This window comes from Solea solea, chromosome 7 (genome assembly GCF_958295425.1).
Source record: "Solea solea chromosome 7, fSolSol10.1, whole genome shotgun sequence".
NCBI classification, from domain to species: domain Eukaryota; kingdom Metazoa; phylum Chordata; class Actinopteri; order Pleuronectiformes; family Soleidae; genus Solea; species Solea solea.
The window spans coordinates 15571795-15593362 of record NC_081140.1 but is presented as its reverse complement, the minus strand read 5'-3'; the positions used below and the strand labels follow the sequence as shown (position 1 = coordinate 15593362).

The 21568-nt window shown below is 40.8% G+C and overlaps 1 protein-coding gene across 2 annotated transcripts; it reads right to left on the bottom strand.

Annotated features, from left to right (window-relative positions):
- Window positions 1-261: 261 nt before the first annotated feature.
- slc1a5 (solute carrier family 1 member 5) lies at window positions 262-11140 on the bottom strand. 2 transcript variants are annotated; one of them, XM_058633758.1, is made up of 9 exons: window positions 10843-11140; window positions 9326-9887; window positions 5256-5298; window positions 4989-5051; window positions 4693-4859; window positions 4346-4579; window positions 3629-3823; window positions 3386-3520; window positions 262-2664 (listed from the first exon to the last, which is right to left on the bottom strand). In XM_058633758.1, the coding sequence occupies exons 2-9, from the start codon at window positions 9847-9849 to the stop codon at window positions 2433-2435; spliced, it is 1593 nt and encodes a 530-aa protein (XP_058489741.1). In that variant the 5' UTR covers window positions 9850-9887; window positions 10843-11140; the 3' UTR covers window positions 262-2432. The 2 variants fall into 2 exon arrangements, with proteins under 2 accessions (XP_058489741.1, XP_058489739.1); XM_058633756.1 differs by lacking the exon at window positions 10843-11140 and having other exon boundaries at window positions 9326-10796.
- Between the last annotated feature and the right edge of the window lie 10428 nt (window positions 11141-21568).

Here is a 21568-nt window from a genome sequence, read left to right as displayed (position 1 = left end):
ACCAGTTTCTCCTCTTTCGTTTTACTGCAGAGCAGCACTTTAGACGACTGAGATCAAAACAAAGTGAGATGCCCAACACTGCACAGAAGACTGAGCATGAATATTAAAATGTACAATCGTGCACTGACCGACCCCTTCATCAAAAGTTCTGCTTTAGCCTACACCACATCTAGCCAAGTTTAGTGTAGTTGTTTTTTTGTGTGTGCTTGTGTGTGATCTTGGCAATTAAACATGGTTTGAAAACATGACCTACGTGGTGGAGACGATAAAAGGCCTTTATTGTTAAAAACCTACAGACAGTACATTAAGAATGTGACTTCAACCCCCACTGTAACAAAATCATTACAACTACCATGCGCTCTCTCTCACACACACACACACACACACACAAAGACACACACAGAACGGAAAACATACATCCATATAGTGAAATATCTCAAAGAGGAATGATAACATTTTAAATGACCATCTTTACAACCCTGCACCGTAACCGCAACAAAAACAAGCTGGAGCACAATAGATGTTTTTTGGGCAAAGCTTAACGCACTCATGACACTTGAGGGGAGAAATGACACATTAGGTTTGCAATGAAATAACGGAAAAATAATACTACTAGTAAAATATAAAACTGATCCAAAAAAACAAACTCACTGCATGTAGGATTTAATCTCACATCAGTTCTACGCAGTGAAAGACGACAGGGATGGAAGAGACAAACCATCAATAGTGTAGGTTTACTATTAACCATTTAGAAATGCAGTATCTCTCGAGCATAACCAACATATAACACATTCTCTTGTGTCTTTATACATCCATCCTCTACTGCTTTATCCTCCACCTGAGTCTCCAATCTCAGCTGACATAGGTCAAAAGGACAGATGGACAGATCACCAGTCCATCACAGGGACACGTATAGAGACAAACCACCATTCACTGTCACACTCACACCTACGGTCAATTTAGAGATCTTGATATTTTTTAATTGCCCAACGCCAAAGTACAATCAATCAGAGTATTGTCTCACTCACACATTAAAAATAAGATGGAGGGGAAAACAGGCCATTATAAGACTCAAAGTTGGCAAAAAAAAACTTTTTCAGTTACTAACTTGTCAACAGCGATCAAAAAACATCTTTGGAATTTGAGAAATAAATACAAATTATTATGAACAGATCATTTCAAAGACAAACATACAAGGTGGCATAACGCCATTTTGGTTACGCTTCTTAAAACAGTGTCAAACCAAACTTAACCAACCTTGTTCCTGCTGGATTTTTTTGGTTCCTTAAATTTTAAGAAGCAAATGAAGGACAGCCTTCAAGCAAGAGGTGAACCTGAGGTCCTGTTGTAGCCTGATGTCCATGTGAAGAAGCAGAAGAAAATGCTCCGACATCAAATTGTGCGAGTCCTTAAGAAAGAGTCCTACATTCATCTTTGGGATGCTATTAAGGATATTTGGTGTGCTTTGTCGTATAAATATAATCTTAAGAAGTGTATTGCTTTTTCTCACCATGAGAAAGCGATTGTGTACAACCACTGGCCTGGAATAAGTAAAGTCACAATAAGAGACTAATAAAAGCTTTTAACCCCAACGAAAGACACAAAAAAAAAGAAATAACTTTTCATAAATTACTACAGCAACTTTCATACAGACTGAGCTAATGTTTCAGTGAACAATATACGAGATATTTAGTTTTATGCACAGCCTTAGATAAAATCTGTAGGAGAGTGGCCACATTCCTGTATCATAAAATACATAAAATATGCTCATAATAAATCTACAGTATGATGATACCGTGTACATCATATGTGGTGTGTTTTACTGGTTACTCACAAACACAGTTTAAAAAAAGAAAAGAAAAAAAAAAGGAGATTCCAGATGGGTGATATATAAAAACTGTCTTACTAAACGTTCTCATCATCTTTTGAAGTCAGAATTGACCGTGCTTTTCATGGGGAGGAAAAATGAACAGGCAGTAACAGCAGATAGGCAACTGCATCCACGTAACCCAATTTCTACTAAAGATGTATGTAACACAACTTAAGATTTGTAAAAAAATGGATCTGACACCATGTAAGGAGTCACTGGTCCAGCCTTTTGACATCCCACTGGCAACACGCGTCACTGATGAACACATGGTAGACGCACACGTGGTCAAATGCTCAAATTCTGACTTGAAAAAGTGATGAGGACCAACCGAACGCAACACCAATGCGAGTCAAGACAGCAAGTAGAAATGCACAATCCTGTCCCTCGAAACGAAAAACCCAAGTCACTGGGTAGAATATGTGTTTTTCTTTGCATTGTGCAGTGCATGTTGTCTTTCCGCTTTCCTTCAGGACAGGAGGGAAAAAATAATAATATGGGGGGAGGTCTGAACCTCTGGTTTCAGTTCTCAGGAGTGTCAAAGTGATGATGTCAGCGGCCGATTTTACATGACAGACTCTTTTTCACTGGACGCCGTTGGCTTTCCACTGTCCGCCCCACCTCGTTTCTCAATGAGTGGCGAGTGTTCGGGTGCAGCCGCCGATGGCTCACCCTCCAACCGCACCTCGCTCAGCTCGTTTCCTTCCTGCTGTTTGGCCTGACGATCCACAAAGAACTGCAGGAGCCCCGCTCCAAAGGCATCGCCCTCTACGTTCAGCACGGTGCAAGTTCGGTCACTGAGGAAGTGAAAGACAAACATTATTAACACTGTCAATTTAGATATTAGGTGTAAAAACATTATCGCAAATAGCTTTTACTTGTAAAAGCACCGTTTGTACTTTTATGTAGCAATGTGCCATTCTTTATGAGGTAAATAAAATCATCAATATGAGAAGTACATTTTTCTTCCTTTCCACTGTTAATTAGTTAATTGTGTGCATGTTCAAACCTGGAACACACTTTAAATACAGGTTTTAGGCACTATTTTTATCATTACTACTGCAATGACAACAATGAATGTTTTAAAATGTGCATTCTATATCACCTATAGCTTTTAAGCCCAACTAAAAACTCAAAAAATGAAACAAAACAAAACGTTTGACGAGACACAATGAATGCTGTAAAACATTGTTGAAATTCTTCATCAGCTACAGGTTTTTGTTCAGAAACAGTGAAGTAACAAAACACATATTCTCCCTTGCACTTCTTATTTTCTGGCATTGGAAAAAACACTTTGGTATTGTTGTTGCAGTCTTCCTGCACACGTCACAGTTTGCAATTTTTACCATTTACAGATGTGAAATAACTCTTACGTGAATTGACATCAACACAACGGGGGAAAACACACTCAACAAACAAACTTAAAGATCCAATTGCAATACCAACGTTATAGACTCGAGAACAGTCAGTTACAAATGCCTCTTCTGCAAAAGAAATTCCAAAAGTGTGTGTACTTACACGAGCCAATCCACAGCCAGGATGAGAGAGATGTCACTGGTGGGCAGAGACACAGCCTCCAGGATGATAGCGAGTGTCAGCACACCACCAGCAGGTATACCTGCGGCTCCAACACTGGACGCTGTAGCTGTCACGCTAACGTAACAGTGAGAGGAGATGACATTACACAACATTGCTCGGGGGAAAGACTATTTACAGTGCATTTTCATGTAACCTTTAATTGTTTAGCCATGGAAGACTTACAGGATGGTAATGACTTGGACGAAGTTGAGGGAAACGTTGTTGAGCTGTGCTATGAAAACCGCGGCCACACACTGGAAGAGGGCGGCTCCGTCCATGTTGACCGTCGCTCCGATGGGCAGGATAAAGCGGCTGATCTGCTTGGACACGCCGTTGTTTTCCTCCACACACTTCATCATCAGGGGAAGCGTGGCAGAGCTGAAAGATGTGGTCGAGAAAAAGAAACGGATGTGTTCATAGATTCACAGTTCAAATGAGGACAGGTCGAGTTGTGTTTACATTGCGACTGCTGCTTTACAACTTTAAAAAGGTTAAGATTTAAGGTGCACTCCAGTTGGAGTCAGGTCAGAATTTCCAAGTTAAACCTTGAGTTATAAAAAAAAAAATGTATAAACCGTACATAGAAAACACTAAGTATCAATGCCAGCCAGCCAGAGTGGCTTTCTATAATCTGGAACTCAATCTATAATCCCATTGGCTACATTGTCTGAACACTTGTTTTGGCTAATCGCCATTAACTGCTCCCGGCTAACTCAATACAGATACAGTTGCATTTCCTTCACTGTGTTCTGCCTGGTTTTTTTTCCCTATCCACACAGACCATTTACCCGTCAGCAACCAAAACCTACACCAAAATGAATCGTCACACTAAGAAACCAGACACATTTCCCTTGCCTACAGAGTCTGTATGTTCACATGCAGAATGTGTTCATAAAATACCTTGAACTCGTTCCAAAAGCTGTTGCAAGAGCAGTGAATATCCCCCAGAGGAAGGTGTACGGGTTTTTTCTCGTGAAGACAAAGTAGATGGCGGGCATTATCAAAAGGCCATGGATGGCATGTCCGATGATGCAGCAGGCGATGTATTTTCCCAGACTGGCAAACAGCATTCCTACATTCTCCATCTCAACAATCTTTCCAGCTACAAGGAACATGATACCAATAGGTGCATACCTACAGCGAGACGAGGGAGAGACACAGGTCAATTATGTTTCTGGAGGAAGTGAGAGATTCATGACGCAGCGCTCTCTTTTTAATCTCTCCTCATCAAAAACCACGATCCTTACCACATGATCCAGGAGACTATCACCATAGTGGCCTCGTTGAAGGAGTTGAAGAACCTGATGAGGATCTCTCCTTCCTCTCCCAGCTTTCTTAAAGCCACACCAAACACTATGGCAAACACCACCAGACCAAGAATATTCATGCCATCCTGGTCTGAGGGAAAGGGCACCTAAAGACACAAATATGGGGAAAAACCAAATCATAAAATGGACACACAAAACCACCAGTCTTCACTACAAAGATCCTACAAGGTATTTCTCCACATTATGTTTGTGTTTATTCCATTCTTGCTGCTCACCGTCTCCACTGTGAGGTTTCCGTCTGTGCCATTCGACGTAATAGACTTGTAGGTGGTTCCATACTGCATGATAAAGCAAGTTAGTTAGCTTACTCAGCTTACACACACACACACACACACACACACACACACATACATACACATACATTCATATATACACATAAATACATACACACAAACATATATAAATACATACATATACACATACATACATACATACACACACACACTAATTATAAGAACATTGAATGAAGATCCAGTACTCACTGATTGAAAAGCAGCAGACACCAGGTTGGAGGGAAAGATGTTCCTGTGAGAAGGAAAATAAAATGGTTTATTGAGCTTTTCTTTGGCTTTCTTTGGCTCAGTGCGTACCAGAGATCATGTCAAAAATCTGACTAAAAAAATCAGTCTGATGAAGTCTTTGCATACCACATAGGAAAGTTTGAATAAACAAAATCACAGAACTAGTGCTGTCGGTCATGAACGAGGTGGCTCTAAGAGACGATTCTTAGAATGTCGTTTGTTTTTAACAATATGGCTGAACTGCGGCACATGCACACTCCAGGCAGAGCACTTAGGTCGGCTAACCAGCTGCTAGTGGAAGTCCATAAAATTAGAGACCAGAGGTGATCGAACCTTTGCAGCGGCTATACTCTATACACTAATGTAGGAGTAAAGAGGCATTGAGTGCATCGAGATTAAACGTCATGTGACTATGTGGCAGGACGTAGTGGATCACAGGCTGAAATCTGGTTGTGCTAATGCGGCTGTCAGGGATTCAAGCCAAAAGTAGACAATATGAATATTCAAACGTGTCATTCTCATATTTGTGCACATTTGTAATGCAGATTTAACAACCGCTACAATCTGATGAAAGACAAAGAAAATATGTCAATTGAGGACAATGCGGTCATGGGATAAAAAAACTAAATAAAAATAAACCACACATAGGCACACAGTCCCAACTCAAACTAAAAGAAGACAGGTCATTATTTACGTGACACACACACACGCACACACGCACGCACACACTCTTGCTCTTGCTGCATGACACAGGACTACACTCTATGTACAGTAGAGTTCTATAAGGAGTATTCTCAGAACCAGCCCATGTACTGTTCCATGGCAGCAGGTGGGTGCGTTTCTTTATTCATCCTGGGCTCCTTAAGGACAAGTGCACTCACGTCTGACTAACGTCTCAATGTGTCCCGGATGTAGCAATAAATGGTGAAATGCCTATTGCAGGATGACAAAGATTGTGTAATAAGTATGTGGCTGGACAGAGTGTACGAAATTCCTGATACTATAACTCGGGACAACAGCAGCCCACATGTGGACCTCTTCTGGCAGATATGTGTGACATATGAGAGTTTATTCTCTCTACTTTTCTGACTAATATGGTACAAGCTCAGTAATTTGACAGGTCATACCTGATAGACTAGAACAAAAGGTTTTCAGTAGAAAAAAAACAAAACAAACAAAAGACAGGTGAACCAGGATGTGAAGGAGTGGCTCTGTGTGTGTGTGTGACATTAATGGAGAATGCTGTCTCTTAACAAATCAAACTCTTTGAACTACTGAGTTCCACCCCTGTGGTGTATTTTGGTATCTACAACATATCAAATGTACATTCTAACGAGCAGGTCTTTTCTGCTGTCCTATGAAGAAGGTGATTCTGCACGAGAAAAACATCACTTTTCTTTTTCTTTTTTTTCCTCCCCGCTCTTAAAACAGCCCTAGGTAAATATGGACAACAGATGTTGCATTCAGGGCCACATAAAAACAATTGGAATTCTAGAACCAAGTCCAGATAGATGTTTTTTTTTTAAATTCCAGGTATTGGAAACAAATGTGTTTGAGTTGAACAAAATGCTTAGTCATGTGAGCTTTGTAAACCAGATGACTAATGTAGACATTCCCAGAGCCAGACCACACTGCCTGAGGACGAAGAGGGAGAGCGCAGGGCTTAAAAGTGTGGCTTTTTTAGAACAAAATTCCATATCTAATGAAAAACAGCACTGTGCACTTAACAGGAGAGTTCTAACCACACACACACAATCGAGCAACAGTAACACAATGTACCAAGACTGCATCTGAGCACAAGCTAACGTCAGTAATGGGGGAAAGTTTCAATTAACTTCTCAGTGTTGGTATGTGTGCTTTTGTCAAAGTAGTAAAAGAGTGCTTCCTGTAACGCTGCCAAGTGATGATCTATTTTCCGCAAACAGGCGGCCGCTTCAAACGAAGGAAAAGCACGATCGAGCTCAAGCAACCAGTTGAGCAAGATGTTTCCTCAAACATTCTGAAGAGCGTCTCTAAAGTATTTTGACATGGCTCTATTTTGGACTCTGACTCGCCTGCTTAACACACTGTTGCTTCCTTTTATGCCTTGGAGGATGAGGTGGCACGTGTCCTGCCCCTGTGACACACTGATTTAGAAAAAATATAAATATGTGTGGACTGATTCCCAGGCACGAGGAGCACTGTGGTCTCACACACTGGTCTGCAAAAGCATTAAAGCCAGTAAAGTAATTTAATGTTAAGTGACTAAGGCTATATATTCACTTCTAAGAGGGAAGAAAGTCATAACACACTTAAGATGTGTAACCGGATACACTATCATAATACACCACAACATTTGTATATTTGAAGGTCTATTGTGCAACATTTAGAGGGGATTTATTGGCATAAATTGAATATACATCACATAAGCATGTTTGTACGAGTGTATTATTGTTTTAAAATTAAAAAAAACAAACATTTGGTTTTCGCAGCTCTTATTAGGTTTTATTTGTACTTTAGACGGCTTAACGAACAAGTGTCAAACTCAAGGCCCCCAGGCCACATCTGGCGTGCGAGATAATGTTATGTCTTTGCTGTTGCCCCCCGTGACTCACTGATCAGTACCACACTAATCATCACATGATCTCCCAGTAAAAAAGAATAAACAAATCAAATTGGAAAATACAGAGCCGGAACCAAAGGGGGGTTATATTAGGCTCCCTCTCTTTTAGCTTTATATTTATATTTTTCTAGTAAAAATTATTGAGTAAAGCAAATAATTGTCTAAGATACATGTGACTGCAGGCCTGTATGTGCTGTTCTACTGAAATATAGCAGAGGAAACCAGACAAGACAGATGGAAATGGACAACGGAAAATCATTTGTTCAGAACTTTTAGGTTTTTTTTTGGCCCCCTCTGTAATTGAGCATTCTGAAATGGAAGTCAATGGAAACGAAGAAGAATTGCTCTGCCCACAAAACCCAGATGCACAAACCAACAAAGGAGGAGGAGGAAAGGCAGAGAGAGAAGGTTAGGAATTATGAAACAGTGTTTACATCTGTTCTGGTAAACAAAGGCCATCATAGCTCCCTGGTGTGCTTGGGAAAGAGATGTCAGGAAGTATCACCAACACAACAGCGTAACCGTTAATTTTATGGCTAATGCTTTACAGTGTAAGTGTGATAAGATCTTATAGATGACTCAGTGCGTGTGACGTGAGTCACTTGTTTAACTGCATTTCTTTTGGAAAAATGAACAGCCCCTCTTTGTAAGCGTGGCATTCCCCGTCACTGTAACCCTTTATATTCTTACTTTAAAGTCAATGTCATGTTACTTTTGAATAAAAGGGGTTGTCCCAGCTACACAACCTGGTCTCACACACACACACACGTGCACAGACAGACCCACGTGTGTAGTAAAGATCGATGACATGTGTTTTTAAAAGATGATGGTTTGTGTGCTTGTGTGAAATATCCGTGACAAAAGTGGCACTCTGACTAGGGCTGAAACTATTTTTAATAAATATCTAATTGCGATTTTTTTAATTTTTTTTATGAAATTGCGATATGATTAGCGATATATGGTATCATTCTCATGTTCGTTTGAGTAACATTTTAAATGGTTACTGTGTGACTTTTGTGCACATTTGTGAGAAACAAACATGTTTTCTTTCTTTCTTTCATTCATTCATTATGACAATATCGAATCGAAAAGTTTTCCACATTTTGACCTTAAGAAATATCGCGCCTCCTTCCATATTTTTTAAATCGATTACTTGCTCAGCCCAAACACTGACCCATGGGTCAGCAGCTGATGCAACAACCTGGTGTCATTACAGCGCGCGCACACACACACACACACACACACACGTGTACACAAACGTATATAGGGTAGTTAAATATACACGTGTAATATCCGGCACCACCTCCCACGTCTTACTGTCGCGCCATGTGCCGTGAATCCACGGAGTTAGAGTATGTTCGAGTATAAAGTGTGAGTTAAGTCGTACAGTGGGCTGGACAGGTGAGAAAAGAGCGCGGGTCTCACTCACCTGATGAGGTCCAGGAAAGAGTCTATCACGTCTTTAGCAGCGGGCAAGTCGTCGGACAGACCCTGGATTTTTGGTTTCCCGAGTTCCACCACGCCGGGGTTCACGATGAACGCCATCACGACACCAATGGACGAGGCGATCAATGTGGTGACCAGGAAGAAGAGCATGGCCCAGCCGCCGAGCTTGCCCAGGGCTTTGGGGTCGATGCTGGCGGCCCCGGACACCAGACTGCACACAACCAGCGGGATTATGATCATCTTCAGTAGCCGGATGAGGACCTCGCCGGGGAAGCCCACGTAGATCATCTGGGTCCTGGTCAGCGTGGCATTACGCACGGTGAGTCCGATGAAAACACCGATGATGACCCCGGCCACAGTGAGGATAACCAGCAGGTTGTTCTTCACTATCCTCTTCACCCGCTGGGACAGCGGCTCCGGGCTGCTGATTTTCGGGTTGCTCAAGCCGTTGGCGAGCGCCTCTCCGTTGGACGCCTTCGCCTCCTCCATGTCAATCTTCTCAGCCATTGTGCGCGCACGGAGTTCCACTTAAACTTATCCTTAACCTAAAAACAAAGACAAATGACAAAAAAAAAAACGACAAAAGCGGGAGTGACTTTTACGCGCCTTGAGCTGGCAACACACAACAAATCTGCGGCTCTGCTCTTTATCTACCAACTGTTCTGGCAGCTGTAACTCCTCCCTGTGACGCATGAGCCGGGGGCGCGGTTGTAAAGTCAGTCTTGGTGAATTACTATTCACATCTTCCATTACATGCATTAAGACGCAATACAAGAGAGAGTTGCATGTGTCCTGTATGGCATTTTATAGTGCGTACACAAATAATTGTATTTGTGCTAAGTAAAAGTAGAGTAGAAACACTCGGGGAACAAGATCCAGAAACCACCAACATTTCATAGATTACATTTAACGTCTTATCTGCCATTTATCGTTTTTGAAATATTTAACTTGCCATTTCCCCTCACTGGAGGGGAGATGGACACCACCAACAATTCATGAAACCTCTGTAGTCTCAAATAGATATTATTGTTAAAGGTTTTTTCACCTTATTTGACATTCCATCCCTCTAACTAACCCTGGAACGTTAGACTCTATGTAGTCTATGCACAGTGGAGCCAAACATGAGAGGAGGAGTGATGAAGTCGCTGCAATTAAAAGCCATGTTTTAATCTCTTCCACTGTGGCCAGGATGTGGTAAGAGCAATATCAGCAGCAGCCAGTACAGCACTCAGAGTGAGACCCACACATAACTGTAGTTCTCTTTTAAGATAAATAAAGCCTAAATGCTACATAAAACGAGGGATTGTTAGATTTGTGGACCGGATGGGATGGGTGATGAAAGATCAAAGGCAGATGACATTACCTATACCCAAACACCGGTTAAACAAGGACACCATATATAAGGTATGTCTTAATATAGGGACTTCAGCAGCACCACTTAAAACAAACAAACAAAAACATTTCTTTCTCTATTTTACAAAACAACAGAAAACAAATTACCTGAGGAGATAAGAATCGCAGATTCTTTGAAAGGATTTCTTAAATGCTGCTTTTCTTCTTCTCCCCTCCTCCTGCCCTCCGAAGGTCTTGACTTTCACCACCTTCTTCTTGTCCTTCTGATGAATTCTTCAGCACAAAAGTTCAAAGCCATCGTCTGTGGATACATTTAAGCTGTGTAGTCCTTTTATCTTTTTATTTATCAGTAGTAGTGGAAGAATTTTCACTCACTTGTTCTTGGCTGTTTTTTCTTTGTGCTTTTATTGAATACTGACAGTTATTTGGTGCTCTGAAGTGTGTGACCTTGTCTTTATCTTTGTCTTTCAGTCCCTTGTCACTTAAAATGATTATATTTTACGAGAAATAAAAAAATTACAAACCAATATGTCTTGCGTTTTGTGTAAAACTAAGGGCAATTTCATATGAGCTGATATCAGATGATATATGAAGATCTGGTCACCATAAGCTATACTGTATCCAGGAAATTCACTGTTGCTCTTGATAAGGGTGTGGTGTATTCAATATGATGCAACATGGCAATAGTATGTGGTCGACTGACCTGAAAACCTGAAAAATGTGATATATGTGGTTTGACTTATTTTCCATATTGTCATATTTCTGTATCTCAGATACAGCGTGCACATAACGTGTGAAAAATAAACATCAGCCAATTTCATCGACTATCTATTGTCTATAGAATATATTGTTTTATACTATAGTGGAGAAGATCATACGGTGACTTCTACATCTTCAAATGTAGAAACTGAACCAAGCAAAGAGAGTGAAGAGATCAAGAAGCTGTGCCAATATGCTTATATAAACAATACATTCCAGGTTGATCATGAATATTCATCCATCTTCTACCGCTTTATCCTCCACATGAGGGTGAGAGGTGGGGTACATGTGTGCAGTTTGAAAATGTTGAAAAACATAATAAACTGGAATTGGATATGCAGCTTCTGTCAGAACGACAAACAGAATCGGTTTCAAGTGTCCTTGTTTCTCAAAGATATTCATTTTGACGCAATATTTTAACCAGAATATCCGCTGTCACTTATAATAGAGGTGTGGTCAATTCAGAATGATGCAATATGATACCAGTGTTTGGCCACATGGAGTGATGTGATCTAATTTGGTCTACACTATAAATACATTAAAAATACATTTAATTGAATGGCAGACTCTCACAGGTAGAACTTTGTTGACTACTGTATGTGTTGCTGGTTTGAAACAATTAGAATAAAGCCTTTGGCAAGATGAAAGGTGTGGTGTGTTCAAAATGATGCAACATGACACCAGCATTTTAGTGAGACTCTTTCCTTGTATCAGTAGGCAGTGATTTGCATAAGCTGACGCATAGAGGAAGCCGGGTTTTGGACAGCTTTGGAGACAAAACCTCTCTCCCCATGTGCTTATTTGTACTTTCCTTACAAGTAACAGCGCAACAAAAAATATCATTTATGTTGTAGTTATAGCATCTCAGGGTTATTCATGTGGAAAAACAAACGTCAGCAATAAAATTAATTTAACATCTGTTGCAATTGAATGACTTTTCCCAATTCCAGCCGTATATGGATCATTCTGAAGAAAGAGGAAGAAAAAGCATCTCCACACCCTAACTTCTCCAGAAGACAATGAATCAGTAGTATAAAAAGGACATAAATGGACATAAGAGGGGATTGGTGGTGTTTCAGATCTCCTCTTCTGTCGAGAGATGATTTCTCAACTCTGACATAAATGGTTTCCTCCGCTCTCCTTCCAAACCATCACCATTTTTTCTGACCTAAAATGTACACATATTCTCAAGAGTCTACCTTTTCTGTAGATGTGGGTAGACAGCTGAGTCCTGACCTGAGCTCTTCTGTGTTCAGCCATGTGTTACTTTGTTAGCGCTCCGGACGTCACAGGACTGGGCTTCTATGAGCCACCATGTTGGCAGCCAAAGACGCAGCAAAAATGGAAACGGCACTGGTGCTGGATTCAACCTGTCAGAGTTCCACAGAGAACGACCGATATATCACGAAATGATCCTTGATCCTTATAATCTGTGTTCGATTACGTGGGAGCCAATGGGAGCTGAAAGCCAGATTTTCTCTACCAATATTAGAGACAGGGCAATGTGTATGCAAATTCTGCGATGGAACAGATTTTACGGGCATCAGTGACTTTACTGTACTGTATTTATCTCAGTCTTAGTTGACATCAGTTATTAGACTCCCACAAAGATAAGATTGTAATTCAAACCCTGCTTATAATGCCCCTGCCATGCTTTTTTTACGTGTTTTGATACAGCCCGAGAGGACAATATTCCAGAGCTGTAGTATCCTGACACAGCGAGCAGAAGAAGACAGGAGCAATGGGAACTCACACGGGTTTCGGGTTTCATGGTTAGTCTTGGTAAATTGTGGACTCAGGCTAATTTACCAAGAGCTTTTCTGTACAACAATGTTAACACAGCCGTTATTTTACTTCACGCCAACGCAACACTGATCCTTCCAGTCTAACAACACTATCTTTAGCCAGTAAACTCCAGAGTTGAGTGTTTGCCACAAAGCCAGAAGAGTTATTTGGTTTTTACGCAGTTCGGCTCTGTGAGGAATGCAGCAGTTTGTACATCGGTGAAAATAAACGACCTTGAAAGAAGCACATTGTCCAGTTCTAACTCCTCAGGTCAGGACTCAGCTGTCTGCCTACATCTACAGGAAAATGGATGGGAATGAAGATTGAGATGGACACAGTGACCCTGATGACCACCTTCCAGCTTTTGGCAAGGTGTGAGTCAGACCGTCATAAGAGACAGACTTGTATTGTATGGGATACTGAGGCCTGTAGTCAGATAACATGAAAGTTCTTGTGTGGGGGTCAAAGAAAGCTGGGGTTAGCTTCCACCCAAACACAAATCCAAGACATTTTAAAGCAGACTCCCACTGGCAGAAATTTGTGGGAAAAGCACCTTTAACACCAAAGAATGCCCACAGGACCGGGACTCAGGCTGGTCCTCTCAGTGCCTAGTTTGTTATCTCAAGCTTGTGCTTTGTTCCCTCCGACTGTGCGAATGAGTGGAGGTATCGCTGGGATTGTGTGAAACAGCACATTATTCTGTGAGAAAGGACAGCTTCACTGGCACAGAAGAGCCCCACGTTTTTCTAGAGTAGGCCCCATCTATGAAAACACATGGTGCACACACATTAGACCGGCTGGGGAGATTCTTCGAATTATATTTGTGGCTGTTTATTTAACTTATCCTGTCTCAGCGAACTCATCCTGTCTTGGCTGTAAGTCACTGAGTGACATAAAGGTCAAATAAAAAAAGAATGGACTTCTTAATGCAAACTACAGTCTTCTATAAATGATTATGACAACCCCAAACATGCTGAGTACACCGTGCCGAGATAACAAGTTTGACTTTTGGTTTAAATATTTCCTACTTACATCTTCATGTCCTCGAAATCATTGGCTGATTTGGCTGAGTGTGAGATTCTCCATCAACCGTTGCTCTTTCAAAGTTAATCAGTAGTGCAGCTTCTACAGAGGAACGGATTCCTTTGTCAACAAGGGAAGACTTTTCTGCTATTTACACCAAGGCTGTGGCTGCCCCTAATGATATCTGGCAATTATTTTCACAATTAATCAGTTATTTGGTCCACAGAATGTCAGAAGTGATGACAGAAATGTCAATCATTGTTTTCCAGAACTGTTTTGTTTTGTCCATACACCAAAGTTATTGAGTTTATATAAGAGCTAAAAAAAACAAAAAACAAGACTTTTACACATAAGATCTTGCAAGAAAATGTCCCTAGATATTTAAAAAAAGTATTTCAAGTTGGTGGGTGAAAGACACGGTTAATTACCTAGAGGCAGTGCAACAGACATCGTGCCATGTAGGTTTTACAGTAAGACCTGTTCTCCTTTTTAAATATGGTGGTGTTAGTTATGAATTATCATGTTGTATTGTCCGTATTATTTGTCTTATTTGGTTTGCTGGATGACATTACATGTATATAGTAGGGATGGGTATTGGTATCGGTCCAATATTGGTCAAAATCACTGGATTGAATGTGAATATGGTGACTGTTGAGGCATGGTACTGACTTTCAGTAACATAAAGGGTCAAAAGGACAGAGAGCTGTGAGTCACTTGTCATTTTCTTTCTTGGCATTTCTTTGGAAATATATATATATAAATAATATAAAAGGGGTAACCTTCTAAGTAGATATGGGTGTCTACTTTTTGTAATTCTCTAAATTGTTCCTCTTTCAGAGTTTTTCCGCCCAAATTAAAAGAATAATGCAGCGCACACACACAAAAACACTGGTTTCCATGACTTCAAAGGACATTGCATTATACTGTATTACATCAATTTCCTGCAGACTTACTCTAACCTTAACCTAACCACAATAGGCCAATGAGATTTTTGTTCTTTATTTAACATTAAAAATACAAACTGACCCAGTCTCTGCTTACGATCCCGTCTATAACCTGTAGATTTTAATCTTAATGTGACTTCCTTGTGATGGGAAATAAAGGTAAACGGTCCAGAATGTGAGAATGTACAACAAAACCCCTCAATTTCCCAAGCTTGTCAGGGAACCACAGTGGCCTTAGCTTACAGAACGGCTGTGATTTATGTAGGTTTTTGTTGGTTTATGTAATGTAATGTACTTTATTACTATAGCCCTTTACAACAGCCCACAGGTGACCAAAGTGCTTTGCAAAAATAAAAACATTACAGGCACACGGCATTAAAAGCAGACGGTAAAAACAAATTAATATTTTTTCATAGATTACACTCTAAAACATGAAATGCATGTCCCATCAGGCTGCTGTGGACACATGGCCCAACACGGTGGCCTATTCTAAGACTACACAAACAAAATAAAAACCCACCTAAATGTTACACATGGGACCTTTAAGTCATCAGTTAATGATCATGTCAGCCTCAAGCATGCTGAGCACACGAGACAATAGGTGAGACTGAGTTTCCACACCAACTGTTGCCCTTTCAGAGAGAATCAGAAGCAGCTTAGACTTAATTTAGGTCTGTCTCACACTGAACAGAGTCTACCTTTTTCTCACAGGTCATTAAAGGACAGCGGACCCAACACAGTGATGGAAATAACCGGTCTCAAGTAAATCTGAGATTCCTTTGTTTGTACCAAAGAGCAGCTGAAGGAAATGTCAGCTTCTTCTTGGGGTTTTTCTTCGACCTACACTCAAGACACCTTCAACAGCCTCGTGTTTTAAGTGAAATATGATTGTGATAACGGGTTAATAAGGTCTACACCCAACTACGGAGAAGTAGGGACAAACGGGGAAGGTGATATGTCATGTGACCACTTAAATTGGGACATGAAAAAAAGCCAGACAACAAAACATTTCTATCTCAGGTATCATGAGAGCAACAGGTGAATTGCAAGGATACAAAGACATTAGAACCGTGGAGACAGAGAGGAAACATAACACCCTCAATCTTGTGCTCGTCCAGTAACTCTCTCTGTTGTCGTGCACTGCAGCAGCTGCACCGGAGGAACATTCCAACAGCAACATCTACAAACTGCTTTTCTTACCGACAAGGCACAATGTATTTCTTTCAAATTCTACAAAAAACATAAGCATCCGGAGGAGAAAAGGTATGATTCTGAAGATGTAGAAAAGTGCTGAGTCATAACATGAAATATGTTTTCTTGCCATTTGGCAAAAATGTAGATCTTATAAATTCTTCAAAAATAAAAGTAGCCACAGAAGAAATATCAAGAATCTCTAGAATGGAAGATGAGGGGGGAAAAATACTGCTGAGTCATACATGCTCATCTGAAAGGAATGAAGGGAAAAGAAAAATACAAAGGGAGTGTGCTCTGATCTTGCCGAAATATGTTTTCTCGCCAATTCGGGGAAATGAGGTTCATATAAATTCTCCAAAATTAAAGAAATTGTACGAATTTGTGAACATACAGTAAAATGGTAGATGAAGAAAAAACGCTGAGTCATGCATGCTCATCTAAAAGGAATGAAGGGGGGAAAAAAAGACACTTGGGGTCAGTGAGGTTTGAAATATCTTCTGAAATATCTTCACACAACTACCACAACGTCAAATTTGGTTTGGCCTGTTTGGGTCAAACATGCATGTTTTCCTCATTAAGCGTCTCACACTTGATTTAAATCTACCCTGTATTCTTTCTGTTCTTTCTTTTTTTTTGGCCCCGGCATTTATAGATTCATAGATTCATCGCCACTGCTATCACGACAGGCTGCGGTCCAAAAAAAAGACAAGCAGGCTCCTAAACCCTGTCTGATCGTGTAGAGCCGAGTTTGATGAGGAGGGGCCTCGCAGCATTATTTACAGATTTACACCGTGTAATTACACTCATGTGGCAATAACTAAGCAGCATCCTGTCTGTCACAGACCACAGACTGCCTCTGTTTATGTCAGGGATCACTCTCATATAATATGAATATATATATATATGTATATATATATATACATATATATATATATATATATAAAACTCTCTTAAGGGTAACTCTCTTGTGCCAAAAAAGAACTAAGGTACAGTAGAGGACACTTTGTTGGACACAGTGATGCACCGTAGTGACAGTGTGAGTCAGGTTTTCTATGTGAAAGTCTGGCTTTAATATCATACTTCACGTATTAAAGTAACTGAACTTTGCATCATAATCTTACAATATACTATATTGTAATATAATATATAAAATAATATATATAAACAATTATAATGATAATAACTGCACTAAGATTCACACATCTACATGAACAAGCACATTTTCCTGTCTAAAGAGAAAGGTCTGAAGAGTGATTTTTATGAATGATATATTATACAATTAATATTAATAACTCTGATTACATATATTGCTACATAATGTGTTTTTAAAAATCATATCACAAATTATGTATGATACATGATTACATGTATTGTGTTGTTATATTATTAGATTGTTGTTGTTATTATTATTATCAGAAGTAGTTATGTGGTTCAAAATGTTCTATATTGTTGTCATTGCTTGTCTGTAGAATGGACAAAAATTCAAATTTTACTGTTCACAAGGTTTCTACAAGGCTTTTTTTATTATTGTACACACACAAACACACAGAGACAGACAAACCTGCATTATCGACAACGTGTGCATCTGCACGAGGGACTTATTAAGCAGAAACTCGTGTAAGCTACACCATGAGTTGGAAAACTGTTGCCCCACATGAGCCCCTCCTCCTCCTCCTCCTCCTCCTCCTCCTCCTCCTCCTCCTCCTCCTCTGGAGGCTCACTTAAGTCTACAGTGTTTTTAACCCTTGTCTTTGGATTAAGCAGGTCGTGGTTCACATGTATCGTCTATTTCACGTATTAGATGTTGGCGGTAAACATTATAGACGCAAAGAGAGACACAAAACACCACTATATGTACCCATGTATAACAATGTATGTTATACTGTATATATACTATAGATAATATTGATCATATCATATGTACGTAACTCATCCTTCGCCATCTGATATAAAAAATACAAAATGACGAGTGGAAACTACAATTCCTGCCCCCTTTCCTCACAGTCATTTGATCCCTGTGCACACTCTGTGTCTCTGACAGGTAGAGTTACCGTTTGGAGGACATTCTGCATCTGTTTGGTGCAGGCTGGTCAAAACAAACACCACCACCGCGCCCTCAGGCCACAGCAACAGTCCACCCGTGACACTGTCAGAAGAGGGGACAAAAAACACAACGTAACGTGATGTTACGAGCAGGCGTGTGATTACCACATTTGGTAAATGTCCCGGTGTCACCGTGTGCATTCGTGTACTTGAATAAAATGACCTGCATTCGGCTGAGGTCAATCAATAATACACAGAGAGGAGAGTAATCTGCCTGGGGTTGAGTATCGCAGTGAAAGCACACTGCTTTACTACATGGTCATAGACAAAGAAATCATTTAAAAAAAATAAGATACAATACATTACTTCTCTGCTTTTTGTTTTAATCCTTGCTGTAATCCAGCTAAATGATTTAGATTGTTAGTATTGTCAGTGGGTAACTAAGATGTAACTGGATGGAAATAGAGTGATTAATTCATTCCTTTGAATCAACTTCCTCCCACCTCCTAGTCTGTGGCAACACTAAAGTGGCGAGACAGTAGCGAGACAAGGGGAAGAGAAACATCGATTCCCTGTTCAGGACATTGTCATCAGTCCAATGCTACAAAGGGAGGGGTGGTGGTGGTGGGGGGGGGGGGGTAGGGGGGTGTTCTGGAGAAAAGTTTTTCTGAAAAAAAAAAAAAAAAAGCAGGATCCATGTTTTGTTGCTGTTGTGAAAGAGGTCCCCACCCTCATCCACCCAGTCAGGGCAGTTTTTGAAATCGCCGCTGTCACTTTCAGGAATAAGGTTTTGTCTGTTTGATTTAGGGAAGATGGTATTTTCAGTTTTGTGTCACCTCTGGGACACATGGCCTATTTCATGTACTGTACATGTGAACGGCATGTGGTAGTTGGGAGGCGAGTGAGCGAGTGAGCGAATGAGCGAGTGAGCGGCAGAGGGAGGGCTCTGATTGCTGAGCTCAACACACCCTTTTCTCCACACCTCCCCCTTTCCCCAGCTCCTTTGCCCGCAGTTATGCCTTGGATCATGTCACACGATACTGAGGCAGCACAAGGAACCTCAGAGTCTTTCAGGCAGCCCAACCTCTCCCCGTGTCTTTTCCTCTACCTCCTACTCTGACCCTGCTCACTAGCTTTCTTTGTGAGAATAAAGACACGTCCAGAGAAAACTGGAAAAAGAAGACACTGTTCGGTTTCTTTGTGCCCCGTTTCCTTTTAAATCCAACACGGCAATAAAGTCAGAAACCTTCTCCGTGGTTCCTTTCCTCGCGATGAAACCGCCTCCAACAGGATTGAGTGCAACCAGTTTTATTACACATTTGGCTGTAGGCAGTTAGACTGTGAAACACAGAACATGTGCTCTGAATGCCTCGCTTGTTTGCTCATAAACGTGGGGACTGCAAGGGCCAACTGAAGTATGTTGTGCATGTTGGGAGTTGGAGGAGTGTGTGAGAAAGCCTGCAGACACTTGTCTTAGGGCCTCACCTACAGTATGTGCAGTATGTGTGTGCACTATTTAGGATGTCACCTTATGTGCCTTTTTATCTTGGCTTGTGACCGGAAGGTTGCCGGTTTGAGTCCCCACCATGTTAAGGGCTGGGGTGCCCAATCCCAATTGATTATGTAAATTGGACAATCTAAACTGAAGGAAGGGCGTCTGAGGTATATAAAAAAAAAATCTCTACTAATTCATGAGTGTGGATCATCTGCTGTTGCGACCCCGAGGTGGGGAGAAAGAATTTAAAAAAAAAATATCTAAGTATAGTATGTGAGCATGTAAGGTGTATATTCATAGCTCCGTTTACATAAGAACTAACTGGCTGAAACTGGTCCTGAGCGGTGCAGAGATCACTCGCATGGAAGTGTAAAAGTCAACACATGAACGCCTGAAGTGTGGGCACAAGGTTTACTGCTGTTTACTGCTTCATTCTCACGCCTGTGAAAAACAAAAAGGATTGTTCCAACTTGTTTATATGGAAGCAGTGCTATAGAAACATGCTATAAGCTTATGAACGAGACCAGTCACGAGTTTGTGTTTATTTGTCCTTTCTGACGCTTCCTGAAACTCGCGTTTATTGGAATTGCAGCAGGTTTGATTTTACAACTGAGAAGGAGCTGCACAGTGGGAGCACTGTTGAAGCTTTCTCACATGAACCAAGATGAGAGACCTGTTGACTTTGGAGAAATCGCTAAACAAACAGGATGGAATATTTTCTCTACTCTAATGCACACCGTTTACATTTCTCAGTCACTACTGGGCTACGTCACACATGAGGTAGATGAGCAGTGAATAAATGATGTTTCTACATTATTGCTGCATCAGGAATAAAACCCAAGGCCATAAACTGTGGACTGAGCGTCTACATCGTTGTTAACCTCAGACTCCACTCATCACAGACTAGGCTGTGATTAAGTGAGGTCACCTGATCTTCTTCCTCAGATTACTCTAAAAGGTGACCATCCCCGCAGAAGTTCACATGTGAAAAGGTCAGCTGGCTCACCGGCCAGGGAACAGTGTTTTGGACTTTGCAGAGCCAGGAAGCGGAAGCAAAACAATCAGACACAACAGTTCTTTCCTCCAAAACCCTTATCGATCCTCTCCTTATACACGAGACTGCCCAACCACGCAAGTCTATTTTTGTGTGTCAGGGAAATTTGAGACCTAATGCATATGATACCTTTTATATTGTGTATGAAGCGTAATGTGCCTAACCAGGGTTTTGGAGTGTTCCACATTCAGAATGTTTCTTTGGAATCAGTTTCCAGTCATACCAATTTGTCTTTTGCAGACTCTTTTCTTTTCTTTTCCAGTGTTTGTGGTTGGACTAAGACGTTCTTGGTCTACATGCAAGCTGTACAGGGGATATTCTCTGTATGCAGATCCATGGTGAAATAAATGAATAATATTATGTTCAAGTGACAGTTAAGGCTCGTGAAGTTCGTTCTTTTTTGATTTGAGTCTTGTGCAGACAAAGGGTTTTCTTCATCATCAGTTTGCTTGTATATAGCCTTGTTTGTTTAGTTGTGCGTTGGAGTCTTTCAGTAAATCAGTAAAGGGTGTGATGAGAATCAACTGAAACTCATTTGCCATTTTCCCTCGCCCAGTAAAAACGTCATTGCTGCCA